Source organism: Trachypithecus francoisi, unplaced genomic scaffold (assembly GCF_009764315.1).
Source record: "Trachypithecus francoisi isolate TF-2019V2 unplaced genomic scaffold, Tfra_2.0 Lachesis_group20, whole genome shotgun sequence".
Lineage (NCBI taxonomy): Eukaryota > Metazoa > Chordata > Mammalia > Primates > Cercopithecidae > Trachypithecus > Trachypithecus francoisi.
The window spans coordinates 8,109,688-8,124,584 of NW_022681466.1; the positions used below are offsets into that span (position 1 = coordinate 8,109,688).

Below are 14,897 nucleotides of genomic sequence, written 5' to 3' on the forward strand. Positions count from 1 at the left end.
CCTCTGCCTCCCAGGTTCAAGTGATTCTCCTGCCTCAGCCGACCGAGTAGCTGGGACTACAGGCACATGCCACCACGCCTGGCTAATTTTTGTATTTTTAGTAGAGACGGGGTTTCCCCATGTTGGCCTGGCTAGTCTTGAACTCCTGACCTCAAGTGATCCACCCGCCATGGCCTCCCAGAGTGCTGGGATTACAGGGGTGAGCTACTGCGCTTGACCAAAATTTCTAAACTAACAATGAAAGTGGAGAGCCACCGCCTGGGGGCACAAGTTCATCTAGTTTTGCTGTATAGGATGTCACATCTTGACACAAGCTAGTGGGAGGGGAGTGTGGAAGAAGCCGCCAGACTCCACTTCAAATCTACCAGCAATATCAGTACACGCATCAAAAACAACTTACTTGTGGAAATACTAAAGACAATCTAAAGAACCTACAGCTGGGGCATCCTTATACGCCTACCTCCTACACAGCATTTTTTACATTTACTGCAAAAATTTTGTTCCATCCTATACTCGTTTAAAGTCCTAAATCCAAGGCTGAGTCTCTAGTAAGTTTGTAAAGCACTTGCACCAGCAACTTTTCCACAGATCCTTAGTTTTGCTACTTTATGAAGAAGCCGTTACTACCTTAAGTATAGAGCGGTGTTAATTACGCTCTTTCATGTAGAGCCGGTATACCTGCATTTAAGAAGGTCTGCACTTCCTTCTACCTGCCCTCACCAGCAGCCTTGTGAACAGCTGCACATTCACTGTCCATTAAGCTTGTCAGGGACCTGGGCTTGTCACCACATCTCCAGCACCTCAAGAGCAGTGCCTGGCCCTCAAACATCTATTGAACGCTTGAATTATTAAGACATGGACAGCTGCAAGAAGACAGCAAAATGTGAATATGTTCCTCTTTTCAGTGGCTCTCCCCTCAAGGATGTCACCCTAAACATCCCAGTACCACTAACTGCAGAGGCATGTACATGTGTACAGCATGGATTCTTCCAGCTGATGGTGAAGCCTCATCCCCAAAGACCCAGGGTCCTCCCGATGTTCTCAGTCCCCAACTCATGTCTCTTCCACCCTGGTCCTTCCATCAGAAGTTAATAGTCCAAGATCCCTTCTTCTAGGACCCAGCTCTTTGGTTTTAAGATCTGCTGTCACCTTGGAGAATCATCCCTGAAAATAATCTAACATTATCTCCTTCACTTTACTGTTGTTGGCACCATTCAATGGAGTAACTCATGCCAGATGGGAAGAAGAGTTAACTTCTGAACAAGTGGTCTCTGGGTACCCACTCTTCCTACTCTACCCTGGCCACCTGCCACCACGCCACTCCTTTCTCACACACGGTTTCCCCACCTTGCCCCTGCTGTGCTTACATAACAGAGAGCCTGGCTAGCCCACAGTGACAGTAAGCAGGGTTGGGGGTAGGGCTGCTGAATTCCTGGCCTGGCAGGAATAAACAAAGCATGTCCCAGGAGCACATAATCTGTACTATCCAGACACCGTACTATCCAGAGCTGACTTGGGCCTATCAGGTATGTTATTCCCCTCATTTCTGGAATACTGTTACCAAACAGGAATCACCTTTAGCATCTGGAGAAGGAAAACGGGGTGGCTAATCTTTATTTTCTAGATTATTTTTTTGAGAGATGGGATCTCACCATGTTGCCCAGACTGGTCTTGAACTCCTGGACTCAAGCGATTCCCCTGCCTCAGCTTCCCAAAGTGTTGGGATTACAGGCGTGAGCCACTGCACCTGGCCTGGGTGGCTAATTTTTAAAATTCAAAATTTCTGCTCTACCATCCAGACCACTGGCAACGTGTCCTACCACGCCCCCTGGTGGCAAAGAGCCTTTTTGGGCATTTTTTTTTTTTTTAAACTGAAGTTTAGAGGAGTGGTTGATAGAAAATTGAGAGGAAGGTAAGGAAAAAGGGCAAATGTGGCAGCACAGGAGCAATACGGGGAAAAAGAAAAAAGCTTTTTGTAGATGGCAAGAAAGGTCTTTTTAAAAAGCAGGAGGAGCAACACCACTCAGATATTACTACCAAGAAATTATACATTCAGAGTTTGACTTTATACCCAAACACATCCTGTGCCCACCACGGAACCAAGGGAGCTGTGGGCGTGAGGGCAAGGCGGGAGAGCAGCCCCCATGGCAGGCAGGCAGCACAGTTCTACCTACCCAGCCACACACTGGGTTTGGCATTTTAGGATGCAAAAAATTGAACTAAGACAAAAATAGAGAACGAGCCTCCTAAAGCCACATGACCCAATGTCCGGAAATGACAGTCTGTTAATAACAGTGGGCAGAGACCTGTATTTTCCTGGTTACACCTGTTTCTAGTGGCTATTTTGAGAGGCAACAGCACACAATTCTAACGCATCCACACACAGCCTCCCTGCCTGTGAACACTGCAGTGAGAGCTCCTTCCCACCTGCCTGCCAATGCCTCCAACGCTCCAGCCCAGGCAGTGCTTCCAAGTGGGCACCATGGCCTTGACAACCCCTCTTATTTTTTATTTAAGTTTAGTTGAATTTAGGGACAAATTAAGGCAAGCAGGTGAATCAAGAGGGCAAGAGATGGCATCTGCTGGTCAATCCCCAAAAAGTCATCCAGTTACTTAGAAGTATCAACAGACTGCAAAGACTAGAGCTGCCATCTCTGAATTTACTCCCCATGTGTAACACAAGTCACCCACTTAACGTCTGTAGGTCAAACGAATGAGGAACGCCAATCTCAGAGTACCTTGCAAAGTGAGCGCTTCTTAGGGATCGCGTGGTGGGGAAGAATGGAGCCTATTCATACTTTAAGTTCTGTGGTAAGAGCACACTGCACACCGTTCCCACTCTATGCAAACAAAAATCCCAATGCATCACCCCCCCAAAAAAATACACTACACAAAAACACCCCTGAAATTTCAGTCTCTATGATGATGGAGAAAAAGATAAGGAATCCTAAGACAGACTGAGCAGTGGGTGATGGTGCTGGGTCACTGCCACTGAATGCATTTGTGGGCTGATGGTGACATACTGGAAGGAGGGTGGACTCCAAGTCCTTCCGACACATAATTGGCTCACACACAAAGTCCACTCACCATTCTCAGTGTCTCTGTGGTACACAGCTGGCTCTGTGGAAGCTCCTTACCAACATCCGTGAGTAACAGACACAACAAGACGTTACAAGGATCACACCCCGCCAGCCTTGTGGTTGACCGGCTCGGTTTTCAATGAGACGGCACAGAACCTTCTTACCCAACATCCCATTAGCTTCAATGTTTCACTGAGCTGGCCGAGCTGTTAAACTTCTTGATAATCTATCCTTAGGAAGTAGTAAAAACAGCATTTGACTGAAGATAGGAGCTTGGACCAGGGAAGGAATATCCAAATTCAAAGAAGACAGAGGAGAAGGTAGGAGTAGAAGACGTGAGAACTGAGTTGGGTGGCTGCCAAAAGCTTACGCTGAAGCCACCTCAGGGAGAGTCTCTTTATCTGCTCAGGGGTGAGCCCGGCCTCCACAAGTGTCCCTAATCCTGCCAAGGAAAGTACAACTGCCTGTAATCAGCACGTAGACAGCATGCTGGGTGCAAAGCTGGAAGGCAATGTTAAAAGTAGGACCCCGGGACCCCACGTGAAAGTCATGGCAGGGCTTTCTACAGAGTTTTCTTACAAATTACAAAGTCACAGATCAAGTGCAGATATAAATCTATAATAATAGAAACAATTTAAAAAGGCAAAAAGAGTAAGTATGGCTGTGAAAGGACATCAAGGGTTGAGAAATGCACATTCTAGTTTGATAAATTCACTTGAATAAGTCACTTGAATTTCCCCGTTGAATTTCAGCTAACCCACAGAGAATGGAGAACACACGACAGGACGGACTGTGGGTCCTGCACTTCCCCAATGCATTTAAGAAAGACTCAGCTGCTGGGAGAGAGAACGTAATAGGAATGTCACCTTCAGCAGTCAAGGGCTTCAGACATTCAAAATCCTGTGAACGTCAGTATTAAAACATATATATATATATATATATATATATTTTTTTTTTTTAAAGACAGGGTATCACTATATTCTCCAAGTTGGTCTTGAACTCCTGAGCTCAAGTGATCCTCCTGCCTTGGCCTCCCAAAGTGCTGGGATTACAGGCTTGAGCTACCATGCCCAGCTTCAACTTCAGTATTTTACTATCTTCCAACAATCTCTCTTAACACTTCAACCAGCACATCAAAGACCTGTAGCATTTAAAGACCGCAGACACATGCAGAGAGTGAACAAATTTCATTATGAGCCTGTTACATGCCCAGGTGCTTGCAAATAGATGTTTAAGTTTTAACTTATTTAGATCCAATCTTGTACTTGGAGATGTGATTAAGTTTTTATAAAAGCGGTGTGAGGTGGCTCATGCTTGTAATAATCCTACTGCTTTGGGAGGCTGAGGTGGGGGGATCACTTGAGGCGAGGAGTTCAAGACCAACCTGGGCAACACAGAGAGACTTCGTCACTACTAAAAATAATAATAAAACTTAGCTGGCCGGGCACGGTGGCTCACATCTGTAATCCTAGGACTTTGGGAGGCCGAGGTGGGCGGATCACAAGGTCAGAAGTTTGAGACCAGCCTGGCCAATATGGTGAAACTCTGCCTCTACTAAAAATAAAAAAAAATTAGCTGGGCGTGGTGGCGCATGCCTGTCATCCCAGCTACTCGGGAGGCTGAGGCAGGAGAATTGCTTGAACCTGGGAGGTGGAAGTTGCAGTGAGCTGAGATCGCATCACTGCACTCCAGCGTGGACGACAGAGCGAGACTCTGTCTCAAAATAAATAAATAAATAAATAAATTAGCTGGGTGTGGTGGGGTGAATCTATAGTCGGCTACTTGGGAGGCTGAGGCAAGAGGATTGCTTGAGCCTGGAAGGTTGAGGCTGCAGTGAGCCATGGTCATGCCACTGCACTCCAGCATGGGCAACAGAGCAAGACCCTGTCTCAAAAAAAAAAAAAAGAAAGATTTGATAAATCAGAGTTCTCTGCTGCTGTCTGATTTGGCTGAGCACTCAAGCAGCAATAGCAAACTGGGAGAAAAAGCAAGAGGCCATGCCTCAGGTTCTGCAGAAGATGCCGGGGGACTTTTCCAATGGCTCTCCCTTCACTGCTGGGACGGCGACTCCACAGTCAAGGGGGCGCAGCAGGAGTCACTGCTTCCCCAAGACCATCAAGAGAAGAGCAATGAGGGAATGCTCTGGTATTCTCAAAGGAAAACATTTCCAAGATAGAAAATGGATTCGATTTTTATTAAATAAAGGGTTTTTTTTGGCACCATTCACATTCTCTTGCCTTTCTGAGTAAAACAAGCCGCGTTTATCTGCATCGGTAGCAGAGGGAAAGCTACTGGAGCAAACGCTACGTGAATGGGTTCCCGTGCCGAGGGCGTCCTCATTCTCGGGCTCTGTCAGGCCTCCCCTTGTCTGCAGGACTGGACAGGCCGCCCTCCCCAGGCCCTGCCCTTGCCGCGAGCGTGTCCTTCCATACAGACAATAGCCTTGCTGGGTCACCTGGAGGAGCTGCGCTCTTTGCTGACACAGTCGTCCTGGGAGGTGGTGTCCCCGTTTCCCACCATGCTGCACGTCCTCCTCTTCTTCCTGCGGTGCACTGTCCCATCGCCCTCGGATCCAGACTCGCACTGGACACAGGAGGACAGAAAACAAGGAGTCAACCTGGACGCAACCCACTTCTTCATTAAACAAACCTCTGACCTCGGGAGACAGCACAGATACTGGTCACTTTCTCCCAGATGCAAAGCAGTCATTATGAGAGCTCTACAATGCAGCCTTCATAGCCACCTCCTTGGATGTTCCTGGCTCCTAAGAATTTCAAACTTCCCTCAGAGGCCAAGTATCCCTCCACTGTTCTCTTAACGGTGCAGTTATTTGTCTGAATACGATACCCATTGTAAAAATCTTTTAGTCAGAACTCTGAAAGTGCATTATGAGATTTCACTCTACCAACAGAGCTTGATGCATGAAAGGAAGTAGGTACAGCACTGAACATTCCCAGAGCCCGTTTCCCGCCTGACGAGAAAAGACTCAATCAGTAGACTGTGTGAAAAAACAGATTTTTTTTTTTTTTTGAGACAAAGTCTTACTCTGTTGCCCAGGCTGGAGTGCAGTGGTGTGATCTTGGTTCACTGTAGCCTTCACCTCCTGGGTTCAAGCGATTCTCCTGCCTCAGCTTCCTGAGTAGCTGGGATTATAGGTGTGCACCACCATGCCCAACTAATTTTTGTATTTTTAGTAGACATGGGATTTCATCATGTTGGCCAGGCTGGTCTTGAACTCCTGATCTCAAGTAATCTACCCACTTTGGCCTCCCAAAATGCTGGGATAACAGGCGTGAGCCACCGCGCCAGGCTGAGATAGAAATTTCACCTGTTCGAGGTGCAGGGCCCTCTCACCCAGTATTACTGTCAGCTTCAAGTTGAAGGTCACTGGATTTGCTGAATTTCTAGGCTTACAATTCACCATCCATGGGGGAAATTCTTCATATGAGCTTTGAGGTCAGAAGGATGAGTTTGAAATCTGACACTGCTACTTCATTCATCTTAAGCCATTTACTTCACTAAATCCCCAAACACCCGATACCTTGAGGCTGTTTTAACAGTTCTTAGCGGCCGGGCGCAGTGGCTCACGCCTGTAATCCCAGCACTTTGGGAGGCCGAGACGGGCGGATCACGAGGTCAGGAGATCGAGACCATCCTGGCTAACACAGTGAAACCCCGTCTCTAATAAAAATACAAAAACTAGCCGGGCGAGGTGGCGGGCACCTGTAGTCCCAGCTACTTGGGAGGCTGAGCCAGGAGAATGGCGTAAACCCGGGAGGCGGAGCTTGCAGTGAGCTGAGATCCGGCCACTGCACTCCAGTCCGGGCGACAGAGCGAGACTCCGCCTCAAAAAACAAAAAAAAAAACAGAAAAAAAACACACAAAAAAGTTCTCAGCTGGGCATGGTGGCTCACGCCTGTAATCCCAGCACTTTGGGAGGCTGAGGCGGATAGATCACCTGAGGTCGGGAGTTTGAGCCCGGCCTGGCCAACACAGCGAAACCCTACTAAAGTATATAGAGTTTATAGTCTCTACTAAAAATACAAAAAATAAGGTGAGTGTGGTGGCACGCGCCTGTAATCCCAGCTACCAGGGAGGCTGAGGCAGGAGAATCACTTGACCTTGGGAGGCAGAGGTTGCAGTGAGCCGAGATCGCGCCATTGCACTCCAGCCTGGGCAACAAGAGCGAAACTCAGTCTCAAAACAAACAAACAAACAAACAATTCATGCACATGTGCGAAGCTGTAAAATGGGCAAGATACACCACTCAGCTGGAATGGTGACAACTGTAACCCCTAGAACAAGGTGGAAAAACTTCCATATCCTTCTCCTGGATATGGAGGAGGAAGAGTCACACCTGGTTGTGACTGAGTGACATGAGCCTTGGAGGCTCCAGGAGCCAGCCAGCGAGCGAGCAAGGCCTCACCTCTGAGTCGGAGTCTGACGAACTGGAGCTGGAGGAGCTGGAAGAGTCGCTGGAGCTGTCGGAGGCTATCCCTGTGGACTCCTGAAGGTCAACTGAGTCTGCCAGGACTGCCAACTCGGGGTGCTCTTGCTTCAAGATCCTGAGAAGCAAGAAGTGTTGTTCTCAGTGCACTGACAGCCATACCCACTCACAAAGAGTCACTCAGAGTTGAGGCCTGTGTCTCTCAGAAACACCTGGGAATGCCAGGTGTGTCCATTCAGAATGGGTACTGTATAATCTGGGGTGAGGACAAAACCCCAGGCTGGGAACAAGAGAAACCCAAGTTTTTCTGCAAGGAAAACTATGCTAACTACACACAATATACTACCACCTGCACAAATGAGCCAGCCATGCCACCAACACACGAGGCACAATTTTCCTTTAGTCTTAGTTTTATTCCCTTGGGAGAAAAAGTTCCTCTTCCTAGTTTTATTTCCTGAACCTTTCCCAGCTGATTTTTAAAAAATCTTTCCTTTCCACAGCACGGCACATAATGATCAGAGTTGCACTGGTCAGATTCTATTTCTAAGAGCAGAAACAATTAGATTTGTAAGAAATATGAGGTGTCAAATAACAGAGATGGTCCCCCCTCACTGGGATCGTAAAACTGAACTGAAGAGCAGCAGCCCTCCCCTTCAGAAACCTTGTCTGGCATCCACTGTAACCAGTGACAAAAGGCCTGTTGTATGATAAGGCCTGCGGTGTGACCAGATCGCAGCACGCAGTTGCCTACGGGGCGGGGTAAGTGGGCCTCAGATGCCCAAGAGTCCAGGGAGAACAGAAGCCACCACCCTTACTGGCCCTCTCAGCAGGGAGGCTGAGCACAGAACAAGCCAGAATCCCTCTCTTACCCCGAGAGCTGGTCCCTCCAGGTCAGGGTTGGGACACAGTGGCACGGGGTGGCTGTGGGTGGCTTGCACTGCCGCTGCCCGTGCTGTATCTGTTCTGTGGATAAACAGAGGAGCTAAGTCTCCAGGGCAGTCACCTCACTCACAAGAACTGAAGGTATTAAGTTCAAATGGGAAAAATGCTTCTGGGTAAGAAAAATAAATAACCCAAATAAAACCCAAATAAAATTAGCTAGCGCTAGTTTTGAAAAACAAAAAAAAAAACAAAACAAAATGAGAAACAATCCCAATGATGACGTTTGGACTGACTGGCTTGGATTCAACATGCAGAGTCTCACCCTGCCACCTCGAGGCTGGCAAACACCCTGAGGACTCGCCCTGACCTTGGCCCCTCTCTCCTCTTACCCAGAGGATCGGCAGCCCCAGCTTTGCCCAGGCCTGTCTGCAATGCGCAGCAGTGGACTCGCCATTTTATCTCTGGGGTCGAAATTGAAACCAAGCAGAAATAACAACAAAATGACTCTCACCTATACCATTTCCTTGATAACTTTGGTCTCCCTCTTACCGTCTTGTGCCAAACCACAGGGAAGTTGGTGCTGCTGGCAAAATTTTGGGTGATGGCGATAGTAGTGTCGAGATTGAGGACAACATGCCACCACCCTCCTGAAATCCAACAAATAAAAACAGTTAAGCAAGGTTTGATCCTATCTAATTATTGTGTAACACACACACCAGAAATTGGGAACTCCTATCCATAAGGGAGAGCCTACCAGAGACATGATACAGGGTAGTAAATGTGCCTTCTCATCCAGGGATTGCAAACAACTTGTTTGTGTAAATCAAGTTGTATTGGAGCACAGCCATGCCCATCTGGTGACGGCTTGTCTAGGGCTGCTTTCCAGCTACAAGGGCAGACGTGAGTAGTTGTGACAGTCTAGCTCACCTAAAATATTGACTCCCTGGCCCTTTATACAAAAAGTTTGTTCACTCCTGTTAATCCAAAGCTGTGACCAAAAGTGCAAAAGCATAAAGTTCTTCAGCTTCTAGGAAGAGGACACCTACTTTAAATATGCTCACTTTCCTTCACTTACCAAAGTGCAGTTGTCTGGTGTGGGATTTCCTGACTCAACCCATACAGTGCTATACTGCATCAAAAACCCAATTTAGGCTGGGCTTGGTGGTTCACACGTATAATCCCAGCACTTTGGGAGGCTGAGGCAGGAGGCTTGCTTGCACCAAGGAGGCCAGCCTGGGTAAGTGAGACCTCCAACTCAATTTACAGAATTAAACCCTGGCTGGGGGTGGTGGCTCACACCTGTAATCCTAGCGCTTTGGGAGGCTGAGGTGGGTGGATTGCCTGAGCTCAAGAGTTCAAGACCAGCCTGGGCAACATGATGAAACCCCATCTCTACTAAAATACAAAAAATTAGCTTGGCGTGGAGGCATGCACCTGTATTCCCAGCTACTTGGGAGGCTGAGACAAGAGAATCACTTGAACCTGTCAGGCGGAGGTTGCAGTGAGCTGAGATTGCGTCATTGCACTCTAGCCTGGGTGACAGAGCGAGACTCCATCTCAAAAAAAAAAAAAAAAAGGAATTAAATCCCAATTTACAGAAACACAAACAAGCCGCACCCATATACAAAGACAATAGGTGACTACTGCAGATAAAGTTGCATCTTTACATACAACTTGTTTTTTTTTTTTTTTTTTTTTTTGTTGAGACGGAGTCTCGCTCTGTCGCCCAGGCTGGAGTGCAGTGGCCGGATCTCAGCTCACTGCAAGCTCCGCCTCCCGGGTTTACGCCATTCTCCTGCCTCAGCCTCCCGAGAAGCTGGGACTACAGGCGCCCGCCACCTCGCCGGCTAGTTTTTTGTATTTTTAGTAGAGACGGGGTTTCACTGTGTTCGCCAGGATGGTCTCGATCTCCTGACCTCGTGATCCGCCCGTCTCGGCCTCCCAAAGTGCTGGGATTACAGGCTTGAGCCACCGCGCCCGGCCACAACTTGTTTTTTGAGACAGAGTTTTGCTCTGTCACCCAGGCTGGAGTGCAGTGGCACAATCTGAGCTCACTGCAGCTTCTGCTTCCTGGGTTCAAGTGATTCTCCTGCCTCAGCCTCCTGAGTAGCTGGGATTAACCAGGCGCCCACCAACACGCCTGGTTAATTTTTGTATTATTAGTAGAGACAGGGTTTCACCATGTTGACCAGGCTGGTCTTAAACTCCTGACCTCAAGTGATCCACCCACTTCGGCCTCCCAAAGTGCTGATATACAGGCGTGAGCCACCGCAACTGGCCTACATAGTTTATCAAGAGTTTTTTTTTTTTTTTTTTTGAGACGAGTCTCACTGTGTCGCCAGGCTGGAGTGCAGTGGCGCGATCTCGGCTCACTGCAAGCTCCGCCTCCTGGGTTCCCGCCATTCTCCTGCCTCAGCCTCCGAGTAGCTGGGACTACAGGCGCCCGCCACCACGTCTGGCTAGTTTTTTGTATTTTTAGTAGAGATGGGGTTTCACCGTGTGAGCCAGGATGGTCTCGATCTCCTGACCTCGTGATCCGCCCGTCTCGGCCTCCCAAAGTGCTGGGATTACAGGCTTGAGCCACCGCGCCCGGCCAGTTTATCAAGAGTTTTACAGCCGTGTAAAATGTGAACGAGAGCTCCCAAAGTATGTGACGCTATAGATACATTACTGTCAGAGGTAAGTACCAGTTCATTTACCAGGCAGCATCCAAAGGATTTTTTGGACTCACTCTCTAACAGTTCTGCTCCAAAATGACAAAATATTGAAATCAAAGAATGTACTTTCTTCCAGTTCATCTATACCTGGTACAAAGACAGTCTCTCCTGGTTTTTGTAAGATTTCCAGGGGTTTGAATTCAGGTGGCCAGGTTGGAAGCTGTGTCCGGGGATAAATAACATTAAACCAGGTAATGGCTTCGTCTTGCTGGTTCCCTCCTTCCTCTCGGGTCACCTTGATGAGTTCCCTGGGAGTGCTAGTAGGAAACAGGCACCAGCGCTTGTGACCCTGAACTAAGGCATTCCAGGCACTGGTTCCCAGAGGGTCGATGTGAATCCCAGTTCCAGAGCGTGGTGGCCCCATCACAAACCACCTACAGAATGGAGATATCCAAGATGTGAAGTGTAATTTAGTTATACACATACCACACAAAACAGTAAGTTTTTTCAGTTTTTCTTTTTTTTTGAGAGAGTCTTGCTCTATCACCCAGGCTGGAATGCAGTGATGTGATCTTGGCTGACAGCAACCTCTGCTTCCCCAGGTTCATGCCATTCTCCTGCCTTTGCCTCCTGAGTAGCTGGGATTACAGGCGCATGCCACCATGCCCAGCTAATTGTTGTATTTTTAGTAGAGGCAGCGTTTCACCATGTTGGTCAGGCTGGTCTTGAACTCCTGGTCTCAAGTGATCAACCACCTTGGGATCCCAAAGTGCTGGAGTAACAGGGTTGAGCCACGGCACCTGGCCAGGTTTTAATTTTGTGATATATTATATCATCTTTATTTCAGAGATTATATAAATTCTGGTACACAGAAACACTAAATGCATTTTTCATGGACTGATTCCTAACAAAATAAGAAAAATCAGCTGAGGCGGTAGCTCATGCCTATAATCCCAGCACTTTGGGAGGCCGAGGCGGGTGCATCACCTGAGGTCAGGAGTTCGAGACCAGCCTGACCAATATGGTGAAACCCCATCTCTACTAAAAATACAAAAATTAGCTGGGTGTGGTGGTGGGCACCTGTAAACCCAACTACTCAGGAGGCTGAGACAGAAGGATTGCTTGAACCCGGGAGGTGGAGGCTGCAGTGAGCCGAGATCGTGCCACTGCACTCCAGCCTGGGCGACAGAGGGAGACTCCATCTCAATTAAGAAAAAAAAGAAAAAAGAAAAGAAAAATCACGAACGTGGTTTATTGCTGGACTTTATTAAAACTTCCCTTAGAGGCCGGGCGCTGTGGCTCACGCCTGTAATCCCAGCACTTTGGGAGGCCGAGGTGGGCGGATCACAAGGTCAGGAGATCAAGACCACAGTGAAACCCCGTCTCTACTAAAAATACAAAAAAAAGTTAGCCGGGTGCCGTGGCGGATGCCTGTAGTCCCAGCTATTCTGGAGGCTGAGGCAGGAGAATGGCAGGAACCCGGGAGGCGGAGCCTGCAGTGAGCCGAGATAGCACCACCGCACTCCAGCCTGGTGGACAGAGCAAGACTCCGTCTCAAAAAAACAAAACAAAACAAAACAAAAAAACAAAAAAAAAAACTTCCCTTAGAGATCAGTGGTTCAGCTGGGCGCGGTGGCTCAAGCCTGTAATCCCAGCACTTTGGGAAGCTGAAGCGGGCAGATCACAAGGTCAGGAGATTGAGACCATCTTGGCTAACATGGTGAAACCCCGTCTCTACTAAAAATACAAAAAAAAAAAAAAATTAGCCAGGTGTGGTGGCGGGCACCTGTAGTCCCAGCTACTCCGGAGGCTGAGGCAGGAGAATGGCGTGAACCCAGGAGGCGGAGCTTGCAGTGAGCCGAGATGGCGCCACTGCACTCCAGCCTGGGCAACAGAGCAAGACTCCGTATCAAAAAAAAAAAAAAAAAAAAAAAAAGAGATCAGTGGTTCAACTTGAGCTGCACATTCAAGTCACCTGAAGAGCTTTCAGAAATTCTGATGCCCAGGCATCACCTGAATTAAATCAGTCTCCCCAGCAGGGCCCAGACAGGCCTCAGGAGCCCCCTGAGTGAGTTCAATGTACAGCCGAAGGGGTACTCACTGTTTCGAAAAAAGATTACACACTGAACTCAGTGAGCAAATGCTGTTGTAGATAAGATTTTAACCACAGGCCGGGCGTGTAGCTCACACCTGCAATCGCAGCACTTTGGGAGGCCGAGGCGGGCGGATCACCTGAAGTCGGGAGTTCGAGAGCAGCCTGACCAACATGGTGAAACCCCGTCTCTACCAAAAATACAAAATTAGCTGGGCGTGGTGGCGCATGCCTGTAATCCCAGTTACTCAGGAGGCTGAGGCAGGAGAATCGCTTGAACCAAGGAGATGGAGGTTGCCGGGAGCCAAGATCGCACCACTGCACTGCAGTCTGGGCAACAAGAGTGAAACTCCGTCTCAAAAACAAGATTTTAACCACTTAGCTGCAGAATACTTTACCTGTAAGGGGGCCTGCGCTTCTCCCCAGCATACTGGAAAAGGTCATCAGTGAAAAACTTGGGCACTTTGTAGTCTTCCAAAAGTTTCCTTCTTTTAGGGTGTTCACCATAGCTGCTGTCAAAGATGTAAAGGGGACTGTCATCTCGAGTGCTCTCCATGTACTCGATGTAATATTTCATCTTCATCTTCACTGAGTAGCCATCGTTATCCTCACCACACTTGAACTTCTGGTTCCGATATTTCCTTTTCAGGCGCTCCAGAGTCCATTTCTCCTGCGCAGACCAGCCCTCTTGTGCATTCAACAAAACCACGGGCTTGTAAGGTCTTTCATACCGCTCCACAAACTCTTCCACAGACAGCTGTAAAGCATCTGCCCTTTCCACGTTATCCTGAGGGAATTAGAAAAGACCTGTACAGTTAAAAAGAAGTCCAGTGGCAGATAAGGGTGTCCCCAAGGCTAATTGGTAATGGCAAACCGAAGGAAGCTGACTCTCATCTGGCTCCTCCGGGGTGGGGGGAGGGCGCGTGCGTGAGGCCACGTCGTTCCTAGAGCCACCCCCACGAGAGCCTTGACAGCCAGGTCCCCTAGGGGACCTGCCGCCCAAAGGAGTCAGGGACGACTGGCCTTCTAGTTGAGAGCGCCACAGGCATGGGACTCCCGTCGTCCGCCGGAGCAGACGGGCGGCCACAGCAGAGGAAGCAGGCCCGCCCCGGAATCCGCGCCTCGGGGACCCCAAACTCCGAGGGGTGCGGCTGAGCCTCTACGAGGTCCCGGGTGCCGCGCTCGGGGCGACGGCAGCCCCGGGCCCAGAGAAAAGTGCGCAGCGGCTAGAGGTGCCGATGCCCGGCCTGGCCACCCCCGCCCGACCCGCTCACCGCCACGGCCGCCGGACTCAGCGAGAAGCTCTCGTAGTAGTTGTGCCGGGTCCAATCCAGCGAGTCCTTGAGCTCCGGCCGCGCACTCCGCTTGGCCTCGCGGATGCGCTTCTTGCTCTTGTGGTTCATTCTGCGGAGTCGCCAGCTGGTTCCGCTACGACCTCGGCGCAGCCCGCTTCCTGCCACTAACGCACCCCTCCCCGGGATGGGCAGCGGCGGCGACGGCGGCAGCACCAAAACGCCCTTCGCTCAGTCCCGGCGCCTTTAAAGTCGCCTTCCAGAAAATTCACTCCCCAGCCACCTCCCGAGCCTCGGGTTGGGCAAGCGGCCGCCGTCTTCCCCCTCCCCACGCCTCTCGCGGTCTGCCATTGGCTTCGGCGCCCATGGGGTCCGCCCTCACACACAGCGGGCCTCCGCCATATTGGGAAGGTCACGTCGGCTGCGTCACTGCCCCGCCCCGCCCCG

The 14,897-nt window shown here is 49.4% G+C and overlaps 1 protein-coding gene across 2 annotated transcripts; it reads right to left on the reverse strand.

Moving 5' to 3' along the window:
* Positions 1 to 1,853: 1,853 nt before the first annotated feature.
* On the reverse strand, positions 1,854 to 14,886 carry JMJD6 (jumonji domain containing 6, arginine demethylase and lysine hydroxylase). 2 transcript variants are annotated; one of them, XM_033182312.1, is made up of 7 exons: positions 14,433 to 14,886; positions 13,557 to 13,945; positions 11,214 to 11,500; positions 8,921 to 9,056; positions 7,507 to 7,645; positions 5,536 to 5,663; positions 1,854 to 3,522 (listed from the first exon to the last, which is right to left on the reverse strand). In XM_033182312.1, exons 1-7 carry the CDS (start codon positions 14,559 to 14,561, stop codon positions 3,486 to 3,488), a joined length of 1,245 nt encoding a protein of 414 aa, XP_033038203.1. In that variant the 5' UTR covers positions 14,562 to 14,886; the 3' UTR covers positions 1,854 to 3,485. The 2 variants fall into 2 exon arrangements, 1 of the variants encoding a protein (XP_033038203.1); XR_004430482.1 differs by lacking the exon at positions 1,854 to 3,522 and adding an exon at positions 8,397 to 8,490 and having other exon boundaries at positions 5,254 to 5,663.
* Positions 14,887 to 14,897: the final 11 nt, after the last annotated feature.

Excerpts from the sequence above, each read along its gene's own strand:
- JMJD6 (XM_033182312.1), bottom strand. The coding sequence starts at position 14,561 with ATGAACCACAAGAGCAAGAAGCGCATCCGCGAGGCCAAGCGGAGTGCG. Across the intron at positions 13,946-14,432 it reads TGAGTCCGGCGGCCGTGGCG|GATAACGTGGAAAGGGCAGA; the intron begins GTGAGCGGGTCG and ends TAATTCCCTCAG. Across the intron at positions 3,523-5,535 it reads AAAGAGCGCAGCTCCTCCAG|GATTAGGGACACTTGTGGAG; the intron begins GTGACCCAGCAA and ends TTTCCTTGGCAG.